This window comes from Sebastes fasciatus, chromosome 24, assembly GCF_043250625.1.
Source record: "Sebastes fasciatus isolate fSebFas1 chromosome 24, fSebFas1.pri, whole genome shotgun sequence".
In the NCBI taxonomy this organism is placed as follows: Eukaryota; Metazoa; Chordata; class Actinopteri; order Perciformes; family Sebastidae; genus Sebastes; species Sebastes fasciatus.
In genome coordinates, this window is record NC_133818.1 from 11,035,289 (window position 1) to 11,053,916 (window position 18,628).

Sequence of the window (18,628 nt, forward strand, 5' to 3'; positions counted from 1 at the left end):
GTGAGCAAACAACATTTTTTTTTGAAGCGAGCTGACAGCAAGCTACGGGCTGGATTCACGAGTACTGCAGCTATGTTGAAACTAAGCTCATGTCTGAATCAAAAAACAGTTAATAAATTCATCAAAATAGGGCATTTGGCACATACAGATCATCCACTGTGACTCATTTACTGAATGATTAATACCTTCTGCCGCCTGATTTTTTTAAGATGCTCTGGATTACGCCATGCAGCAAAGTAGATAGCTGTCATAAAATGTAGTTTGCCTGCATGTTCATGTTTAATATCTAAAATCGTTTTATAATCAGGTTTGTTCATATTTACACCATGTTCCTACAGATTGCATGGAGTCTGGCGTGCTTCATGCAGTTGCCTGCCCCCGTTAGGCTCAGCTGTGTACTGCACATGAATCACCAGCTCTGTGTCGTCCTCTCTATTGCCTGAATGGGGTGACAAAGTTTAGCGACCACAGAATGTCAGATTTAAGTATGTTAGAGCGCTGATGGACAGAAAACCTGCACAGCAAGATGATGAAATCTTGTGTTTCTGGGTGTCTACTTTGAGGTTTTCCCTCTCTGTCTGCTCCTGTGCGTGCTGCTTCTAACTGAAAGTGTTTTGATGATTGAGCTGTTTTTGGTATTGAAGGTAGCACATACACATGGGAGGAGGAGCGGTGAGACAGCAGCCAGACGCCAGATGTTTCCATAGAATCCAACCAGCCAGCACAGCAGAAGCTAGATTAGTGTACGCGGCACAGTGGGTTGAAGAGTGTGTGTGTGTAATTATTACCCTGGCCAGGGCATGCCCATAGCCTGGGTGGCCCAGTAGGAATTCAGCAGTGGCAGAAAAAGTCTGTAAATAGCGCAGGATGTGAGAGATCTGGTGAAAAGGAGGAGGGAGAATCCTGGTGGAGTATTTGGGGAAAATATATATCACAGGGGCAGACGAAGGGGTGTGCACGCGCGTAGATGTGCTTATAAGATAAAGATCAGATGAAACTTTAATGATCCCAAGGGGAAATTGGGTCACTGCGGCAGCGGAGGGGAAGTGTGAAGATAAAAATACAACAAACAGAGCAGTTTTTGGAGATTAAAGATGCTGCGGCTGCATCGTTTTAATGCGGCGCTCCTGTAGTCTGTTAGAGCTCTTAACCTGTATTTCCTTATGCATGCTTAAAAATGCTCTGAGGTGTCACTCAGTGAATACCAAAGGGAATCACTTCTTGACCCTTGATGTGCACACAATGCCACACACACACACACACACTCTTTTGGAGATGCTGATAGGGTCAAGTCGAGGCTATCTCCAGCTTATCTCCCCCACCGTCAGATCTGAAGCCGTGTCTGTCGGTGATGAAGAGAAGAAAAGCTTGAAGGCCTCGACTGGGATCACTCAGCCCACTCAGAAAACACGACTAGACTCTCACGCGGTTTCCTCCTTGAACCTCCAGCCGGCTGACTGGCGAAACACACATATGGGGAGGAGGTGTTGAGAGAGTGAAAGAGGTGTGTGTGTGTGGGGGGGGGGGGAGAAGGAGAGGGAGAGTTATCAGTCATGCTGTCAGTCTCCGGGGCAGCTTGTGATAAGAGAGGCAGCGGTTGGTATCTATCTCCCCCTCTCTCTCTCTCTCTCACACACACACCAAACGGGGGAGAAAGCCCCTGTTGTGTTCCCCTCCGCCACCCATGAGCGAACGCAGCGCAGGTGTGCCGGGGTGAGGAGTCGGTCTGTACAGAACGCCGGCCATTTGTCGACTGTATTTTGGGGCAGAGAGGGAATACAGATGGGCTAAAAAAAACACATTAGAAGAAGAGGTTCACATATCGCAGCGGAGTGTTTGATTTCACTGCTGCGGAGCTTAAACAGCCTCTGACACTGAGACATGCAGCTGGGGCTCATACTATAGCAAACTTTGGTAACACTTCATTTTAAAGGTCCGCAAATTTCATGGTGATTAGGTGATCAATTTCAAATAGATTACCTAATCACCATGAAATTTGCAGACCTGTAAAATGACTCATCGTCAATTGAAAATCCAAGAAAAACAGACATCACAGAATAGTATATATATGAAGGTTCCAGCATGTACTCCCTTGTGGGAGATCAATACAAACATATTCCGCCCACGACATCCCCCCTCTGTATCTCTCTCTTTTTCCTCAGCTTCTCTTGTGGACGGTTGCCCTCCATTAGCCATGCGTTGACCTAATATTTTGGGGGTTGAAAGCTCACGGTGGGGGCAGAGATGTTGACAAATGGGAGAGAGGGGTATCAAATGACCCTCAGGGAATGGGAGAGAGGGGGGGGACGGAAGAGAGCAAGAAGTGACCCAGCGTTGCGTGAAGGTTTTATAGTCAGAGTTGCCAAGTCGGCTTATTATAAGCGACTTTGGGCTTGTTTTCTTGAGAAGTCGCTTACAAATATTGTTAGATGCCGGTTGCAGTTTTTTGGGGCCTGTTTCTTAAGTGTAGTTGCGTATTTGGGCTCCTGTCTCTCTCCTCTATACCCGGTCGATGGAGTTTAGCTAACAATGCCAGGTATTAAGTGGGCGAAATATGGCAAAAAGTACAACACAGAACGGGAAAAAGAGAGCGGACTTAAAGGTTAGATTCGCCCTCAAGCGGGGCACGATTCAAAGGCAGTTTGCCGTTTATGCAAGTGTGATATACGAGCACATCGTGCCAATCTGGTTAGACAAGAAAGAACATGAAAAATGTAAAGTTACAAGCTAAAAAATGAAATACAAAAATGTAATAAAACTTCTTTAAGTTTAGTTAACAAGAAAAATGTAAAGTTACAAGCTAAAGATTGTTGCAAAAATGACATGAAACGTTCAATTTCTTTTAGTTTATAACATAAAAATGGATGCAATGCAACAATGAAAGGAAATGCATGCAATCTAAAATACATGTATATGAAGTGATCAAGTGGCTGTCTCTCTCTCTCTCATAATGTGATAGGTAGGTAAGGTCGCTTGTTTTGGGCTTTTTTTGGTGGGGGGGAGTTGCTTCTTTTGGGCTTGTTTTTATAGACCTGGTTGAGTTTAAGAGTTCAATCAACGATTTCTCAGCACAAATAGTACAACTCGCAAGCATAAACAACTCCACACGATACGGCAAACTGGTTGACGCCAGTGCCGACCCCCCACCAACCCGCCCACAGGCTCAGATTAGCCAATCAGAGTGACGCCTGACAGCCGCAGCACCCTCAGGCTAGAGGTGGGCTTAAAGAAATGACTGACAGGTCGTATAAGAAAGCTGCAAGTTGATGGCATCTAGTCGACCTGGGGGGGTGTGGGGGGTGACAGTTGACTGAGGTGACAGACAGTGACACCCAGACCTGTCATACAACCTTCTGTCAAGGGCACGGGGGTCTTTTGTTGACTTTGTTTACAGCTCATGGGAGAACGAGGCAAGACGATGACTGTAAAAGCCTATTTTGTTCACCGTTAAGTACTATAAGGGGGTAAAAGTTCACACGAGAAGTTGTGTGTTGTCAAGAAAAAGTTTCCCATGACCTGTAGGAGCGCACCTAGCTGTTTCCTAATATAAAGCTACATACTGTACCTCATTACTCAGCCACTCCATTACATTACACCGCTTGTAACACAAGCCATACAGGCAGGGACACATGGGCTGGACGCTGCACGGAGAGAGAGGCCTTTCTCAGCAGATTATTTTGGTCTCACTACTGTGTCATTACACGGCCCCGCCGCTCTGTATTTAGGCCGGCTGATTGCAGGGCACGGATTGGGCAGGGCCGAGGGCTGAGGTGGGCTCTCCCTCCAGTTGAGTTGAGGGCTCTCTGACATTGGCTTTGGGGTCGTTTGATGTGTTCTTGCGGTGAGAGGCGGCCTTGTGCCATGTTTGCTGTGCAGCCGCCCCTTACCCAAGTCAGACACTCCCTCCTCTGCCTCACTCTCTCTGGGGGTTTTCTCCTCCTCCTCCTCCTCCTCCTCTGTTCCTTTGAAAACAGCCTTTAGGACAAGTTGTGCACCCTGGTTTACCATCACTGTTGCTTCCAACCCAATCCTGGTACTGTTTTGGAGCGGTGTAATATAGGCCACTTACCTGTGAGCTAAAGTCAGATTGAGTACTGCATGGAGAACGTTAAAGTCTTTCACCCTTAAGAAGTCGATGCATTAATAACATAAGATTACTACGTACCTCTTATTTTTTTATTACTAATTGTGGTAAGCATGGTAATATATTGATTTAATTTGTTTATTGTGCAGAAAAATCATCATCAACATCCATATCTTCATCATCCCTTATCCATCCTTCAACCTGCACCCATTAACCTCTCTGCATAAATGGTTAACTGGCTCTTGGATGCTGGTGTTTAATGTGCATCCCAGCTAGAAGTTCAACGGTCCAGCATTAATACTTACAAACAAGGCAACAATGATCTAACTTAAAGGCCCAGATTATTTAGTCTTTTTTTCAATCACAATATGTCTTATCTGGGTCTTATCTGTGGGGTGCTTCATATCTGTGGTATCTTCACACAGAGAGAGAGAGAGGGAGAGAGAGACTGAGAGAGAGAGAGTTGGGCGCGTGCACTCTCTCTCCTCTCTCTCTACTGGAGGTGGGCGGAGTCGAGGCGTCGTGGCTGTAACGCGATAGCTGCTCAGCTCAAAATCATTCTCACACACACACACACCGAGCTTCACTCCACACACACACACACACCTCCCAGACTGTGGACACACTTACCGGTCCGGTGTCATCAGGCAGTAACGGAGCCCGCCGCTACCAGAGAGAGAGACACAGAGACAGGAGGAGAGAGGAGCGGTGCTGCAAGGAGGTGGCACACGGACATGAGCGGTCTTCTTCTTTCTTTTTTGGAGAGCTAGAGCGCACACGTCTTATTTCTTATTCTGTGGACTGCCGGCGCTTTGAGAGAGTCTCTCACTGTGGACTCCAGCGTTCGAGAAGCCATTCAGCGTTCTGGAACCCTCGTGTGCGCAACGTTCGGCGCACCTTGGAGCCGCTCTGTCTCTGGAGCGTCTCTGGAGCGCACCAGCCTCTCCAAGCTGCGGAGCGCACAGCACTATATCGATCCAGGAGTTTGTTTTTGGTCACTATTTTTTTTTTTTTTGGATGAGGTTGAGTGGCATCGCTCTGTTTATAAATGGACTTAAATAGAAAAATCTGTGAATTTCTTCAAAGACATGTAGTTGGCATATAGTTCCCCTCCAACCATGGTTTAATAAACAGGATTATTGCTTTTTGACTGCTGCCTGGTGCTATACAGGGGTGTGGATTTTTTTGCAGCGTTTCTCTTCTCCAGACTGGAAACACTATAAACTGAGCGAGTTTCTTCATCATCCAAGATGGATTTTGAGTCATCGCTGATTGGATTTTTAATGGCAATGTGTCATCTGGCGTTGGGAGTCAGAGGAGGAGAAGAGGGTGAGTTTTTAGTGACTTCTTTGGGTTTTGACGCACGCCACCAGAAAACACTCAAATGGGGTGAAAAAAAAAATCTAAATCAGTCTAAACATCACATTAGATGAATCTGCTGCTTTCCCAAGAGATTCTTGTCATGTGGTTCATATTAATTCAATAGCCTGGCATGGTAAAGCCATTGTGTGACACCCAAATGGATATTTCTTTTTGCGTAATTATGGGAGACATTGAGAAAGGCTCATGGTTTATATGTATATATAGGCTTAATGTGTGTGAGTTCCATCAGAATCACAGATGACTTTTTAAATTAAAGTGTGCCAAAGCCAGCTGTTACACATCTCCAACTAAACAACTTGGGATGCTTTCATGAAATATTTAGAAGATCATGAAAACAGTTGTGTGTCCCATCAGCTCGACTGGGAGCTGATAGACTCCTATATACCTACCATCTTCTCACTGGGCTGGGAATGAGCTGATTATATGCATGAACCTTTTTGAAAATTCATTGTTTACACAGCGTTTTTCTATCCGATTGAATTATTCATCAAGGGAAATAAACAAACCGGTGTAATTAAAATGATCTCTCACATCCGGATGGAGACAGATTTGAGGCGTGGGTCCAGACTACTACCTGCTATTTTAGACATCCGCATGGTGTCCAAGACACCCGTGCGTAAAAGCGACACTGTCACCAATATGATTCCACTAATAGGACTGTAATCATCACCATTATATTCTCCATCAGCCACCACGAGGCTCCTCTCCTTCATTACCTCCTGGTATACTCCTTGGGGTCTTCTGTGCAGATCCTTTGCTTTAAGGCACTTAAGAAGGGCTAATTCTCTCCATAACGCACAGAAACGACAAAAGCTCGAGCACCAAACGGCTCCAGATTTATTTGGGAGCCTCATTAAATGTGGATTTAACACCAGGGAGCACCGTGTTCCATCTGGAGACATGATCAGATCATGATAAGAAGGAGTCGTTGCTCCATTATGTCACCAGAAAATGAGCAGGGTGATGGTTTGTGTGTTTTGCCACACAGAGAAGTATATCATTGATGCAATATACACCTCAAGTGCAAGTTTGTGTACATTATATTTATTACATCTACCCATCTACCTATTTTACAAGTGCAATTACCTCTGTTTGCATTACATCTATTTTTATATTTTATACTTCTAGTGTAACACTTCATTTTCTATTTATTTATTACATCTTACTTTACCTGTTTTATTTGTCTTATTATAACTGTGTGTGTGTGTTTTACCTGTTATATATGTTTTATCTGCCTCGTTTAGTCTTGTCAAGTAGTTGTTTTAAAGCACATGACCAGAAATTGCAATCTCATTGTATTTAATACAATGACTATAAAGCTTTCTATTCTCTATCTATTCTAAGTGATGCCACGCGCTGGTGGGATGACACATGGCCACTCTGGTATTCCTGTTGGTTTTACGGTGGTTTGACTCCGGGGTGTCACAGCTTTATGTTTTAATGTGGATGCATGTGGTGGATTTTATACGCACAAGGGACATTCACACAATTTGATTGATGACACAGTTATCTTTCCCTATCATAATGAGTTGATTAGTCAGAATAATAGTTTTTAGAGTGCTGTAGTTGCTTTCATGATCCATGATGAGTGTTGAAGCCTTCACTACACCACCCTGCTGGCCATGTCTCTAAAGGAAGCCAGGCTCTGTTCCCTTCATACTGGCTCCTCTGCCTCTTGTTGTGGCTACTTGTTTGAAATAGGACAGTCACCCCATCTGAGTTTCTGTGTGCGTGTTTTACTGGCTGCCTGTGTACCCCCCCTTGATCAGACACAGATGTGGGCCTCTTGGCAGCCATCAGGCAAGCAAGAAGCTACCCCCCCCCCCACTCTCTCCACCTCCACCACCACCACCACCACCACTCTCTCTCTCTTCCCCCTGCCAAGACACTGCACCGCATGTCCCTGCCTCTATGCTCCCCTCAAGAGCCACATTACACACAGATGCCAGAGGGAAAGAGAGACTGAAGGGGGAAACAGAACGGAGACAAGAACGGGGAGGTTCAGAGAGAGAGAGATGTGAGAGGGGACAGAAAGACAGAGAAGAATGGAGGGGTAGATGCAGAAAGCTATACCTAAAGGCATAGAGAAAGTGAGCGCCGGCATCCACCGGGTCTTAATGTGAAGGAACAGAAGGGAACGAGGAAGCGTGGGGTGGGGGGTGGATTGTGCATCAAACAAGAGTGAGAGAGGGAAAAGGGCAACATCAAAGCGTGCAGGGGTCACCGGACTTAGAGGGAACAGATCGGTTTATGAAGTGACACTCGTCTGGTGCGACACGGTTAAAGTGTGGTAAGAGGTGAAGTGTGTCTACCATTAAAAACACACACCGTTACCAAAAGTCACATTCCTGCTTTTAATGATGGATTCCATCTGGTTTGAGCCACTTGGTACATGTCAAGTAGATGCAAGACTGAAGCGTACGTGTAGAAATCTTACATGGTGTAAAAAGACCCATGAAAGATTGGACGTTTCCAGTTGTGGCCAGCTGTTCTCTGCTGGTGCCTTGTAGAAAAGATCCCCTTTTCATGTCTCAATGGCTACTGTATTTGCTGCGATCTTTATATATCCGAGATATAGAGACCTCCACTCCACTTGTACTGTAATCACAATAGTTTGACTCGGTGACATGTACATCAATTACTTCTTACCACAAGCATTAATATTCAGGCCATTAAGCAGCTCATTTGCATGTTTATTGAGTGGGCGGCTGTGCATCCTCTCCACCTTTTCGTATCGACTTCTTCCTATTCTTTTAATCATTTCTTTTTCCAAATGTTAGCTCCTGGCTGAATAGACTTTTTTTTTATCTTCTTTGTTGGTCTTTTTTACCGTCCTCTATTTGTTTTATGCCTTCGCCTTTTCTCTCCTCTCCGCAAACCCTGCCCTGCAATTCTTTGCATTTTCTCTGTGTTTTAATCTGCCCCAGCTCTCAGAGGTATCAGCTGCGAAAACAAGGTCACCTATTAGCATTCATAGCCAAAGACAAACCGAGCGGCCCCGTTCAATACCAGTCAGGTATGAGAGTCACAGGCTGACGCAAAAAAAAGCCCTGGAACAGCCCCGCCGCGCTCGGGGTGAAATTAAAAACAAGACCCCCATAAATAAAACAGAGCTGGGTCTTTCACTCTGCCGCATTAGCCGCACAGGGGGGTCTTAACGGGTGCTCAGGGACGGGTTTAGATGGGAGCTGGAGGGGGGTTAGCATTGTCAAGAGGCAAAGCGTTTGAAATTTACTGTAATTCACAAGCAGGGTTAAAGAGGAAAGGGTACAAGTGTGAATTAAAAGAAACTGCTGAGAGATTGTAAGAACTGCAATTCTCCCCCAGAAAGGTTTTTTGTATAAGCAGTCAGTTCCACTGAAAGGTAACATCCTGTAAGGTGGGGGGTAGAGGGCGGCAACAAATCACCAAGACTCTCGCAGCAATTCTTCACAGCTCTCCGCGGCTGATGTGGGCTCAGCCGTCTCCACTCGTTACACAGGGAAATCTTTTGTGAAAAAGAAGTGCTTTGGCTGTGCAGGTTTTTTAGACAAAAGAGCGCTCCAAGGGAGGAAGAGATATGATACTGTAGTCAGTCAGGTAGTGTTTAGGATTAGGCCTCCTCCATTACCCCCCCTTCCTGCAGGCAACCAGCAACCATCTGTTTACTCGATTGATCCATTGAACCATTGATCACGATGGCCAGCAACTGTGCATTTAGCTGATTAGCATGGGGCACTTATCCTGTTAGGGAGGGAGGAGGAGGAAGAGAGAGAGAGAAAGGGAGGCAGAGAGAGGAAAAGAGGATTTGGGGGATATAATCTGCCTTTGATGTAGCCTTTGTTAAGTCTTAAAAGAAAAAAAAAAATCCTCCCTTAAACACATTTAACACTGTTTAACAAAAAGCCATGTTGCATGTCTGGGCTGATTGATGTTTGCTCAATTTTTATCTATTCTGGTAGATAACAGAATATTTTGAATCAATCTAAAGCATCAATACATATTATTTTGTGAGAGTGAATGGACAGCTTTTGTACAGATTGTCACAAATATATATATATATGTAAATATTAGGTCTGTCCTCGACCAAAAAATGTCTTAGTTGACTAACATACAATCTTAGTCGACTGAGACCAAAACAACCGATTAGTCGACAAATTGACTAAAAGGGGGCAAATATATAGATAGAAATGTATACGAGTAGACATTTAGCTCACTAGCAAGGGTGTAATGTCCACTTTTGAAGTAGCATTCATATATTTTTGGGGTTTTGTTGTTGTTTATTTTGTTTTTTACTTAATGTACCTCCCATCAAGTTAAAAAAAAGTCTCCCAGAAAGTTTAGAAACCCACATCTTGATGATATTTAATCGTATATCAGTGAGGATTTTTCATTAACTGCTATTAATACCGCTCATATACCACCGCCTCTATCCCCCGAAGCACCGTCATTCTACCTCAGCATAAAGGTGTTCAAGCACCAATGAAAGTGAATCTCTTCTTCTTCGCCCCTTCCTCCTCATCCTCTCCCTCTCCTTGGGTCCAGTCTAGTGTGGAATGGGTGAGATTAAAAGCAGTCAGAGAGACAACCCCTGCTCTTGACTGAATGGATGAGTTGTGCCCACTCTCCCCTCTCATTCCCTCACTCTGGGCGATAGCACTTTTTAATTAAGGTGGGGGGGTGGGGAGGGGGGAGAGGGAGGGTGGGAGGGGCGAGAGACACTAGGAATGATGGAGGGATTTATCAGCGCCTCTCCTCACACTCGCAGCTTATCCCAGAGCGTGACGCCATACTTCTCCCGATAAGGCAGCTAATAGAAATGAGAGCGCGGGCGTGCACGTACACACACACACACACACACACAGAACAGAACGTGAGCAAAGACATGCAGACATATGCACATTTTCCGAGATAATGAAGATAAAGGCACAGCGGGTACAAAGACGTCTCTGGGTTTGACTTGATCTGGAACGACTTGAAAATGTGCAGATTTGACTTAACATTCATTTCATTGACACAATCTACGCTGGAAACAAATGATGTGACATATATTTATAGTATTTCTGCTGCATTTCCACACAATAGTCGGAATAACAATGAAAAACACACTTTTGCAAATACACTTTCGCTCTTACATACAGTGTACACACATAGTGGGGACATAGTCCTCATAAAACCTAATAAATGCCTGGTCCCCGCATGGTAGAAACATGTGGTGCTGGTGTGTGTGTGTGTGTGTGTGTGTGTGTGCAGACATATGCACATTTTCCCAGATAATGAAGATAAAGACACAGCGGGTACAAAGACGTCTCTGGGTTTGACTTGATCTGGTGTGACTAGAAAATGTGCACACACTGATTTTACTTAACATTCATTTCATTGACACAGTCTACGCTGAAAACAAGTGATGTGACACACACACACACACATATATATTTATAGTATTTCTGCTGCGTTTCCACACAATACTCTGAATAATAATGAAAAACACACTTTTGCAAATACACTCTCGCTCTTACAATACAGTGTACACGCATAGTGGGGACATAGTCCTCATAAAAGCCTAATAGATGCTCGGTCCCCGCATGGTAGAAACATATGTGGTGCTTGTGTGTGTAGACAGATTGGCTCCTCTAGTAGAAGAGACAGTGTAATTCATGAAGCTCGCTGGCAGCTCCTGAGTGCTTCCCCTGTGTTACTCATCCAACACCACAAGTTCTGTTCTCACCGACACACTCTGCTTAACAGTGAAACACACACACACACACACACACGCGCGTCATATGCACATATTTTGCACTAACTAATTGCCAGGGATATTCAAGCAATTAGGACAAAAATACACACATCTGTCTTCTCACGGCGGTTCATTTAGTGCAGATATATTGCTGCTGCATCCCCATCATTCTTCATTTTTTTTCTTAGCAGCGGCAAACAAACACACACCAACCCACACGCACACACACACACACTCAAACACACATGCTGCCAGTGCTAGTGTGTGTGTGTGTGTGAGCTGACTGACAGAGGTTTCCCAGTGGGGTCAGTGTCTACAGGGAGCCGCTGGATAGCAGGCATGTCTTAATGAGGCTCGTCAGGCTCTCTGCGCCGCACACACACACACACACACACACACGCACACACACACAGTCCCTTCGCTCCATCTCTTCCCTCACTCTCTTCTTCACCCTCCGTATTTCTCCTTCCTCATCACCTTTTGTCGCCTCCCTCCCTCCCTCCCTCTCCGGCTGTCACTTCGTCTCCTCTCTTCCTCGCTCTTCCCACCTAGTGCCTCGCACCCGCCCATCGTACATCAACCTCACCCACCGCCTTCGCCCTCCTCCCTCGTCCGATCAATCTTCCCCCCCTTCCTCCTCAATCCATCTTTTATCCGTCGCCTCACTGTCTCTCCTCCTCTTCAATCCACCCTTCTCTTTCATCCTCTCCTTCGCCTCCTCCATTTTTCCTCCCCGCTGTAATCCTTTTCCCCCCCTCCTCCTTCTCTTTCCCACTCCTTCTCGCCTCCACCTCCTCCTCTTCATCCTTCTTGGAGGCCACTGAATGGGCAGCTCAGGGGAAAAGTGTCGAGGCTGCAGGATTCTCCCCCAAACGGCTTAATCTGCCGAGGCTCCGCGTGCTGATAGCCTCCTGCACACCGTTCCCTCCATAGGCTTCCCAACAATAGCTGTCTGTCTGCACAGCAGATAAAGAGATGTCTGTGTGTGTGTGTCTGTCTCTGTCATTCTTTGCTATCCCTGCTATCTTTTTGAAATTTTTCAGTTAGCTGTTTTTCCCACCTCTGTCGGCCTCTGTGATTGACAGGCCCTCTGTATGTATTTGGATTTGTGCGTGCGTGGGTGGCCGTTTGAAGCAGCGACTGTGTGTGTGTGTGTGTGTGTGTGTGTGTGTGTGTAAAAGCGTGGGTGTGCGTTTAAGCACGCATCCCCGTACGTGCCTTCATATGTGCACACGCAGCTGAACTTGTGTGTTTGTGTAACAGCTTGTGCGTGTGTATGTGTGTTTGTGTGTGTGTGCATGGTGGGCGGCTGGAGTCGTGCACTCGCGCGAAAAATCACCGGCAGCTGTGTGTGTGTGTGTGTGTGTGTGTGTGTGTGTGTGTGTGTGCGAGCGTGGGCATCGCTCCTCTCCAGCAACAAAGTAAGGAAGCCATCGCAGCTCTATCAAATGTCAGAGAATCTTAAGTGTGCCTTTTAAGCACAATAGGCGGTGGAAATGTCAACACTTGAAGGGTCTATTACACTTCAAGCCTTTGGTGCTGTTTTTTTTTTTTTCTTCTTTCTTTTCCGCTTCCTTTTATTGATGCTTTCACAGAAAATTTTGAAAGAAACAGGCGAGAATATCAACCCATTTATGTCAAGAATAGATGCATCTCAGCTGGCTGAGTGGTTAAGCCCACCATTTGGCAGCGTATTGTTAATGGCGGCATAACATGAGCTTTAGTTTGTTGTCTGATATAGCAGTTTCCCTTCCTTCCGCCGTCTGGATGTTGTTTTCCCTTATTTTTTCCGACGCGCTTCAGCTGCGATATTAAGAAAACAGTCGTCCCTTTGAGTTCAATATCACAAAGTTCATTACATTTAGAGATCCCCCTGGTGCACCGGCAACCACACACATGCAGACATAGAGCTAAAACACCCATCCGCTGTTGTCATGGAGAACACGTTGCGCCTTTGCCTCCGTAAAGAATAATAATGCCTGCAAATCTATTGCAATGCAAGAGTAATAAAAGAACCATTGTGCGTGTGTGTGTGTGTGTGGTGTCCCATTGGGTGTGTGCATGCAAAATACATGTTTCTTTTGTATGTGCATGTGAGTTTATGTGTTTAGCGTGTTTATGGGAGATAACGCAAAGCGCGAGCGCCGCCGTAGCTGAGCAGAGAATAGGGCCTTTTGTTGCCGCGTGAGCTTCTCATTACAGAGTCGGGGTGACCCCCCAGAACACCCCGCTAGACAGGCCGTCTGCGTGTCACTTCCTGTCTAAGCCTGCCGAGCGATGCCATTGGCAGGCTATTGTTCCTGGGAGAGCGTGATAGGATCAGGGAATGTGTCCTAATGTTTGCAGATTGGCTTGCCGGAGCAACAATTACACTTGGTGAACGCTCCCGACGGGGGAACTGGAGAGATAAGAGCCTGGGTGTGGAAGAGGGTGGAAAAGGCTCTCTATATATGTGTGTGTGTGTGTGTGTGTGTGTGTGCGCACTCACTAAATGCAGCATTGATGATCTTTTATTGTTTTAATAGCTTACCCATGCGATCCCACTCGCATTGAGAATCCACAATGGAGAAGTGTTTTTTTTTTCCAATTTCCTCCTAACTGACGGCCTAAACTGCTTTTCTTTGTTTTACAGTTCATTTGTTGCTCATCACATCTTCATACAGAGAAAAGTGAATGAAGGAGCATCTCTTATAGGGAGTGTGCCTTTTTTGCTGGGGGATTTAAATGGGTTTTGACAGATGTCAAAATGTATGTTTCAAATAAAAAACATACTGCATTGTTCATGTATTTTTGTCTGTTTTACAATCATTAACTCTGCACCCTCTCTCCCACAGCGCCAGAGTGCGGAGGCGTCTTCGATGCCAGCGAGGCCGGTTACATCACCTCCCCCGGTTACCCTCTGGAGTACCCGCCTCACCAGAACTGCCACTGGATCATCACGGCGCCGGAGCCCTCGCAGCGCATCGTCCTCAACTTCAACCCGCACTTTGAGATCGAGCGGCTGGACTGCAAGTAAGACGAAGGGGGGGAAAGGAGTCATGTCACGGTGACGTCTGAAACCAATAATGGTGTATTATTATTCTGGCTGAATGATGATTTGTGTTGACATTTTCATTAGTATGCTGCAAAAAGCATTTTCATCTCAAACAAGTAATTTCCTACTATTATAATTTACTGCCGGCGGTTTGGCGTGATTCCCAAAGTTGTTGAAACATTTTCCACATTTTGACCACAACAGGTCAATTGCAACGGATATTCTAGCACAGGCTCTCTGCAGAACGCAGGCCATTAAGCAGGACTGTGGTTTTTCTTTTTGTGCAAAATAATTATTTATGGAGAGAATGGCGAGCACATTAGATCCTTCAACGCCGGTCCCTTTTTGCATTCACACCATTACACCCAGTCCCTGCCCAGTGCGGCCGCAGACTTTTAGCGTTTGCCTTTTTTTTTAAAGGCAATTACTGGCTTAAATTCCTTGCTCAAGGGCACGTCAGTAACCTCAACAAATAGTTTTTAGTTTCCACATCTCATTTCGCACAGCGGTGAATACAGATGAGCAAAGACCGAATGGAAAGAATGATTCAAAGGCCATGTGCTTCTTCCACTGGTTAAACTGCTGATGTAATACATTTTGCCAAAAGATATTTTGGTTTTATTCAGCTTGGAACTATTTTTTTCATGCTGAAGGGCCAAACAGGATGAAAGAAAAGGAGTCATGATGTAGTTGTAGTTTGAGGCAGAGAGAGGATAAACAGAGAAGAAGAAGAGGATGAAGGCCAGCTGTGTGTCTGGATATGACTGCGTTGGTCAGTTTCCTTTCTCAGAGACATGAATAATGTGAATCATATGCTCTTCTATTGTCTTTGACCTCAGAGGAAGAAGTCACGGTCTCCACTGTTTAATCCACTTTTATACAACGGAGTCGGGAGAATGTTACACAACTCACCCACTTTGAGACTTTTTGGGTTTTAAAGTGAACACAGATGAGGTTTATCAGTGTAGTCTCTTCAATTACGGCTCTCCTTTCTCTCTTAAATGACGAATTAATAATCCCAGATGGGTGTTTTTTTGTGCATTGTTCCCTGACAAAGCACTTTCGTCTGGCCTGGAGAAAGCAACTTTCATGATGACATCAATGGTGAAAGGGTTTTGTAACGATTGTCGAGGCTGGGAAGCGTTATTTTGACGTGTCGGCTTTGTGTCTCCAGGTTTCTGTCGCTTCTGTCAAAAAGCAAAAATTGTTGCATAATTATATCTCCCTCGCAATATGTTTCTCGGTAATAAAGCCTTTACACAGTAGCGGTGTGGACTTCCCCGCCGTAGTGGCAGAAGAGAGGAGCGGCTCAGCTGTTGATAAGCAGTGTGTCAAGCAGTTTCTCACAGCCCAAGGCGTGCAGGGCAGTAGGAGGCCGAGGGAGGAGGAAGAGAAACTGAAATGCCTCCTCTTTTTTCTCCACACACGGTTTTATTGGGATGGTTTTTTTTACAATCGCCTGGAGGGGCTGAGGCCTTGGCCTGCCCTCTAACACACACTCCCACTCAATCTCCCTTGTACGTATGAGTGTGTGCATGTGTGTCAGCGAGCGTGGGTGGTGAAAAAGGCGTCTCCGTGTGAGTAACTCTGCAAGCATGTAAGTGAGTTTGTAGCTCCGCTTTCGCTCTCCCCTCCATCCATCCATCCATCCTCTAAGCCTCCTTGCGATGACCCCCGTTTTCAAGGCGGATCACGCCAACATTTATTTATGCATAACCTCTAGCACTAATGTGTTTGCCCTTCTGTGTTTCATGGAGGAAGCATTTCCCTTTGGGGGCGCAGGAATAAGTGGAAAAAGCCAAAGTACGGCTCGATATCCCTGCTCCCTCCGTCCTGTGCTATGCTTTTTACCCGGATTGATCCGAGCCCTGTAGCGCTGTTACGGGCTGCTTCCTTTTTCTTTTTTTTTGCCTGTATGATTAGGCACGGCAGTGTGAGCGAGCAGAGTCGATTTTTGCATGTTTTCACGGATCCTCGGCGAGGGTTAGGGCGCGGGGAGCCGGAGGGCTGCAGAGGTGGAGGGGCCCACCATCTTGGTCAAGGCTGGAAATGTGCGTGACAGCTGGGATTTAGAGAGACCGGCAGCGCAGAGAAGCAGAGCTGTGTGTTACCTGAATGACGCAGAGCTGTGTGGTCTGGACTGCTGATTGCAGAAAAGGAAAAAATACGATATCATGCTCATAATATATGGACATATGTTTATACGCTTAGCATGCAACCTGTCTGCGTAAGAGAACGCTCATGAGCCATCATATCCCCCCTTGGGTACTTTAGGCCCCTTATAAAACCCAGAAAAGTGCTTGGTCAGCCCACGCAAAGGGGTCTGAACCCTGGCTAATATCCCTGGCCAGCTGGTGATTTCCCCTCAGTGGGTTCAAACAGTCAGCACAGACAATGTAACGCAGCCAAACCGCGCCTCCACTGCAGCAATCAAATCGGCAGCCCTATGCAGGCGCTCCGTGTCTGAGGTGGCACTTTAATTCAGGATTTCATTTCAGGGGGAGTCCGGCCGCGTGCCAAATAGCTCTTACCTCCAGGTTGCCAGCCGATTGATGTGAACTAAATGTAATAAAGGCTAGATGAAATATCAGGCCCATATCTCTAATGCAATCTGCCATCACCGAGCCCCAGGATGCTACCTGGTGATATACCAGCAGCTGAACTGTTCTCATCTTCCTCCCTCCCTCTCTCTTGATCTATCCTCCCTTTTTGTTCTTTCATTCTCTCCTCTAGCCCCGAGGAGCAAGTGTTTTATTTTTACACACTTGAATTAAACATACAGATGCACACACAAGACGCCGTAAAGCTGTAGTCATTCCAGAAGATCCATTTCTTCCACCTTTGTGGTTTTTATTTTCTCACTTTTATTTGGTTATTTGTTATCGACTGCAGCCTGAGGTGGCAAGATATAACTTTATACACACATGGAGCTGCAAATCCCTTTGGCCTGTCACATGTGCCTGCTCACCAGCACCAACACATAGCAACAACTCTCCTGTGTGTGTGTGCATGATATCACCCTCTTACCAATACCCAAAGGGGGGCGCAGAGAGGTGTGGGATCAATGTCTGTATTCCGCTTGTAATGGGAAATCGATAGATGATCAGCAATGGCCGGGGAAGAGGTGAAGAGGAGGAGGGTGATGGTTAAGGATGAAAGGAGAGACAGATGAGTTGCCAGAGGTCGCGACTAAAGGGAGTTGTTCAGGTTCGGATTTGTCAATATCTGGCACTTTGCCGGCGTTTAGGACAAGATCATGGTCATCGGCGTCCAGCGGTCATGACTATTACAGTTGTCAGCGCGGTAATGATGATATAATAAGTATGATTAAAGCAGAAGGAGGCAAGTTGGAGCAAATATGATTAAAAAAATATATAAAACGGTCACTATGTACTGACAGTAGTACATGAGACGGAAGAGAAAAATGATGTGCCTCTGCATCCTAATGTGCTCCTAAAGGCATCTGCAAGATTTCACAGATCGGAGGAAAACAATCAGAGCCGAGCTGGAGCCTTGCCGTCTCTGAGCAGCTGTCAATCACTCGTGAACTCCGATCAAAAGGTCAAACTAGGCAGCGCTGATCAAATATGAATCAATATTCTGTTACTGTAATGCTTATTTCTGGCCTCAAATGTTTTCAGAAACATCTTGTAGTGTACTGTTTAGCTGTAAAATGAGAAAGTTTGTGACCATGATGAGATCAGTTGAGGAAATACCAAGCACCGCCCACCCGCCGGAAGCAAACTTTCTAATTTTACAGCTAAACAGTACACTACAAGATGTTTCTGAACACATTTGAGGCCAGAAATAGGCATTACAGTAACTGAATATTGACTCATATTTGATCAGCGCTGCCTAGTTTGACCTTTTGTTCAGAGTTTGCAAGTGATTGACAGCTGCCTCCGTTGAATGATCAGCCAATAGGAACACTCTCTCTCTGAAATGACCTGTGATTGGTCATAGTCTCCCGTCACAAGTTAGATTTTCTAAATCCTGAAAACAGAGCCATGAGGAGGTGCAGAAGTCTCTCTCAGAACACTTGAATTACAATATGCTGAAAGGTTATTATGGAATTTTTGCACAATGATGCCAAAAATATTCTGCCTACTGCCGCTTTAAATATTTTTAAAAATTATCAACCAGCTTTGTGTAAAGCTCTACAGTCCAAATACATATACGCAAAGTGGACTGGAGAGTCTGAATAGTGTCTGGATGAATAGCAACCATCATCTTGAATACATGTTGATAGAGGTGGATTTAAAATGCATCCAGCGGGGGCGGCGGGGTCACGGCTTCAGCTCAGACAGCAGTTACAGTCTGATGTTTCAGATCGATGCTGCACTAGAAGGTCCGGGGCCGAGCCCAGACGGCCTGTGGTCAGCGGTTTGGCCTCAGTCATGTGTAAGTATGA

General features: G+C 45.6%; 1 protein-coding gene across 2 annotated transcripts in view; it reads left to right on the forward strand.

Moving 5' to 3' along the window:
* The first annotated feature begins 4,668 nt into the window (after nucleotides 1–4,668).
* Nucleotides 4,669–18,628, forward strand: part of nrp2a (neuropilin 2a) — a 56,128-nt gene continuing 42,168 nt past the window's right edge. For both annotated transcript variants that reach the window (XM_074626540.1, XM_074626541.1), the window contains exons 1-2: nucleotides 4,669–5,413; nucleotides 14,018–14,195. In XM_074626540.1, coding sequence (XP_074482641.1) covers nucleotides 5,335–5,413; nucleotides 14,018–14,195 — 257 coding nt within the window. In that variant the 5' untranslated portion in view covers nucleotides 4,669–5,334. The remainder of the gene's footprint in view (nucleotides 5,414–14,017; nucleotides 14,196–18,628) is intronic.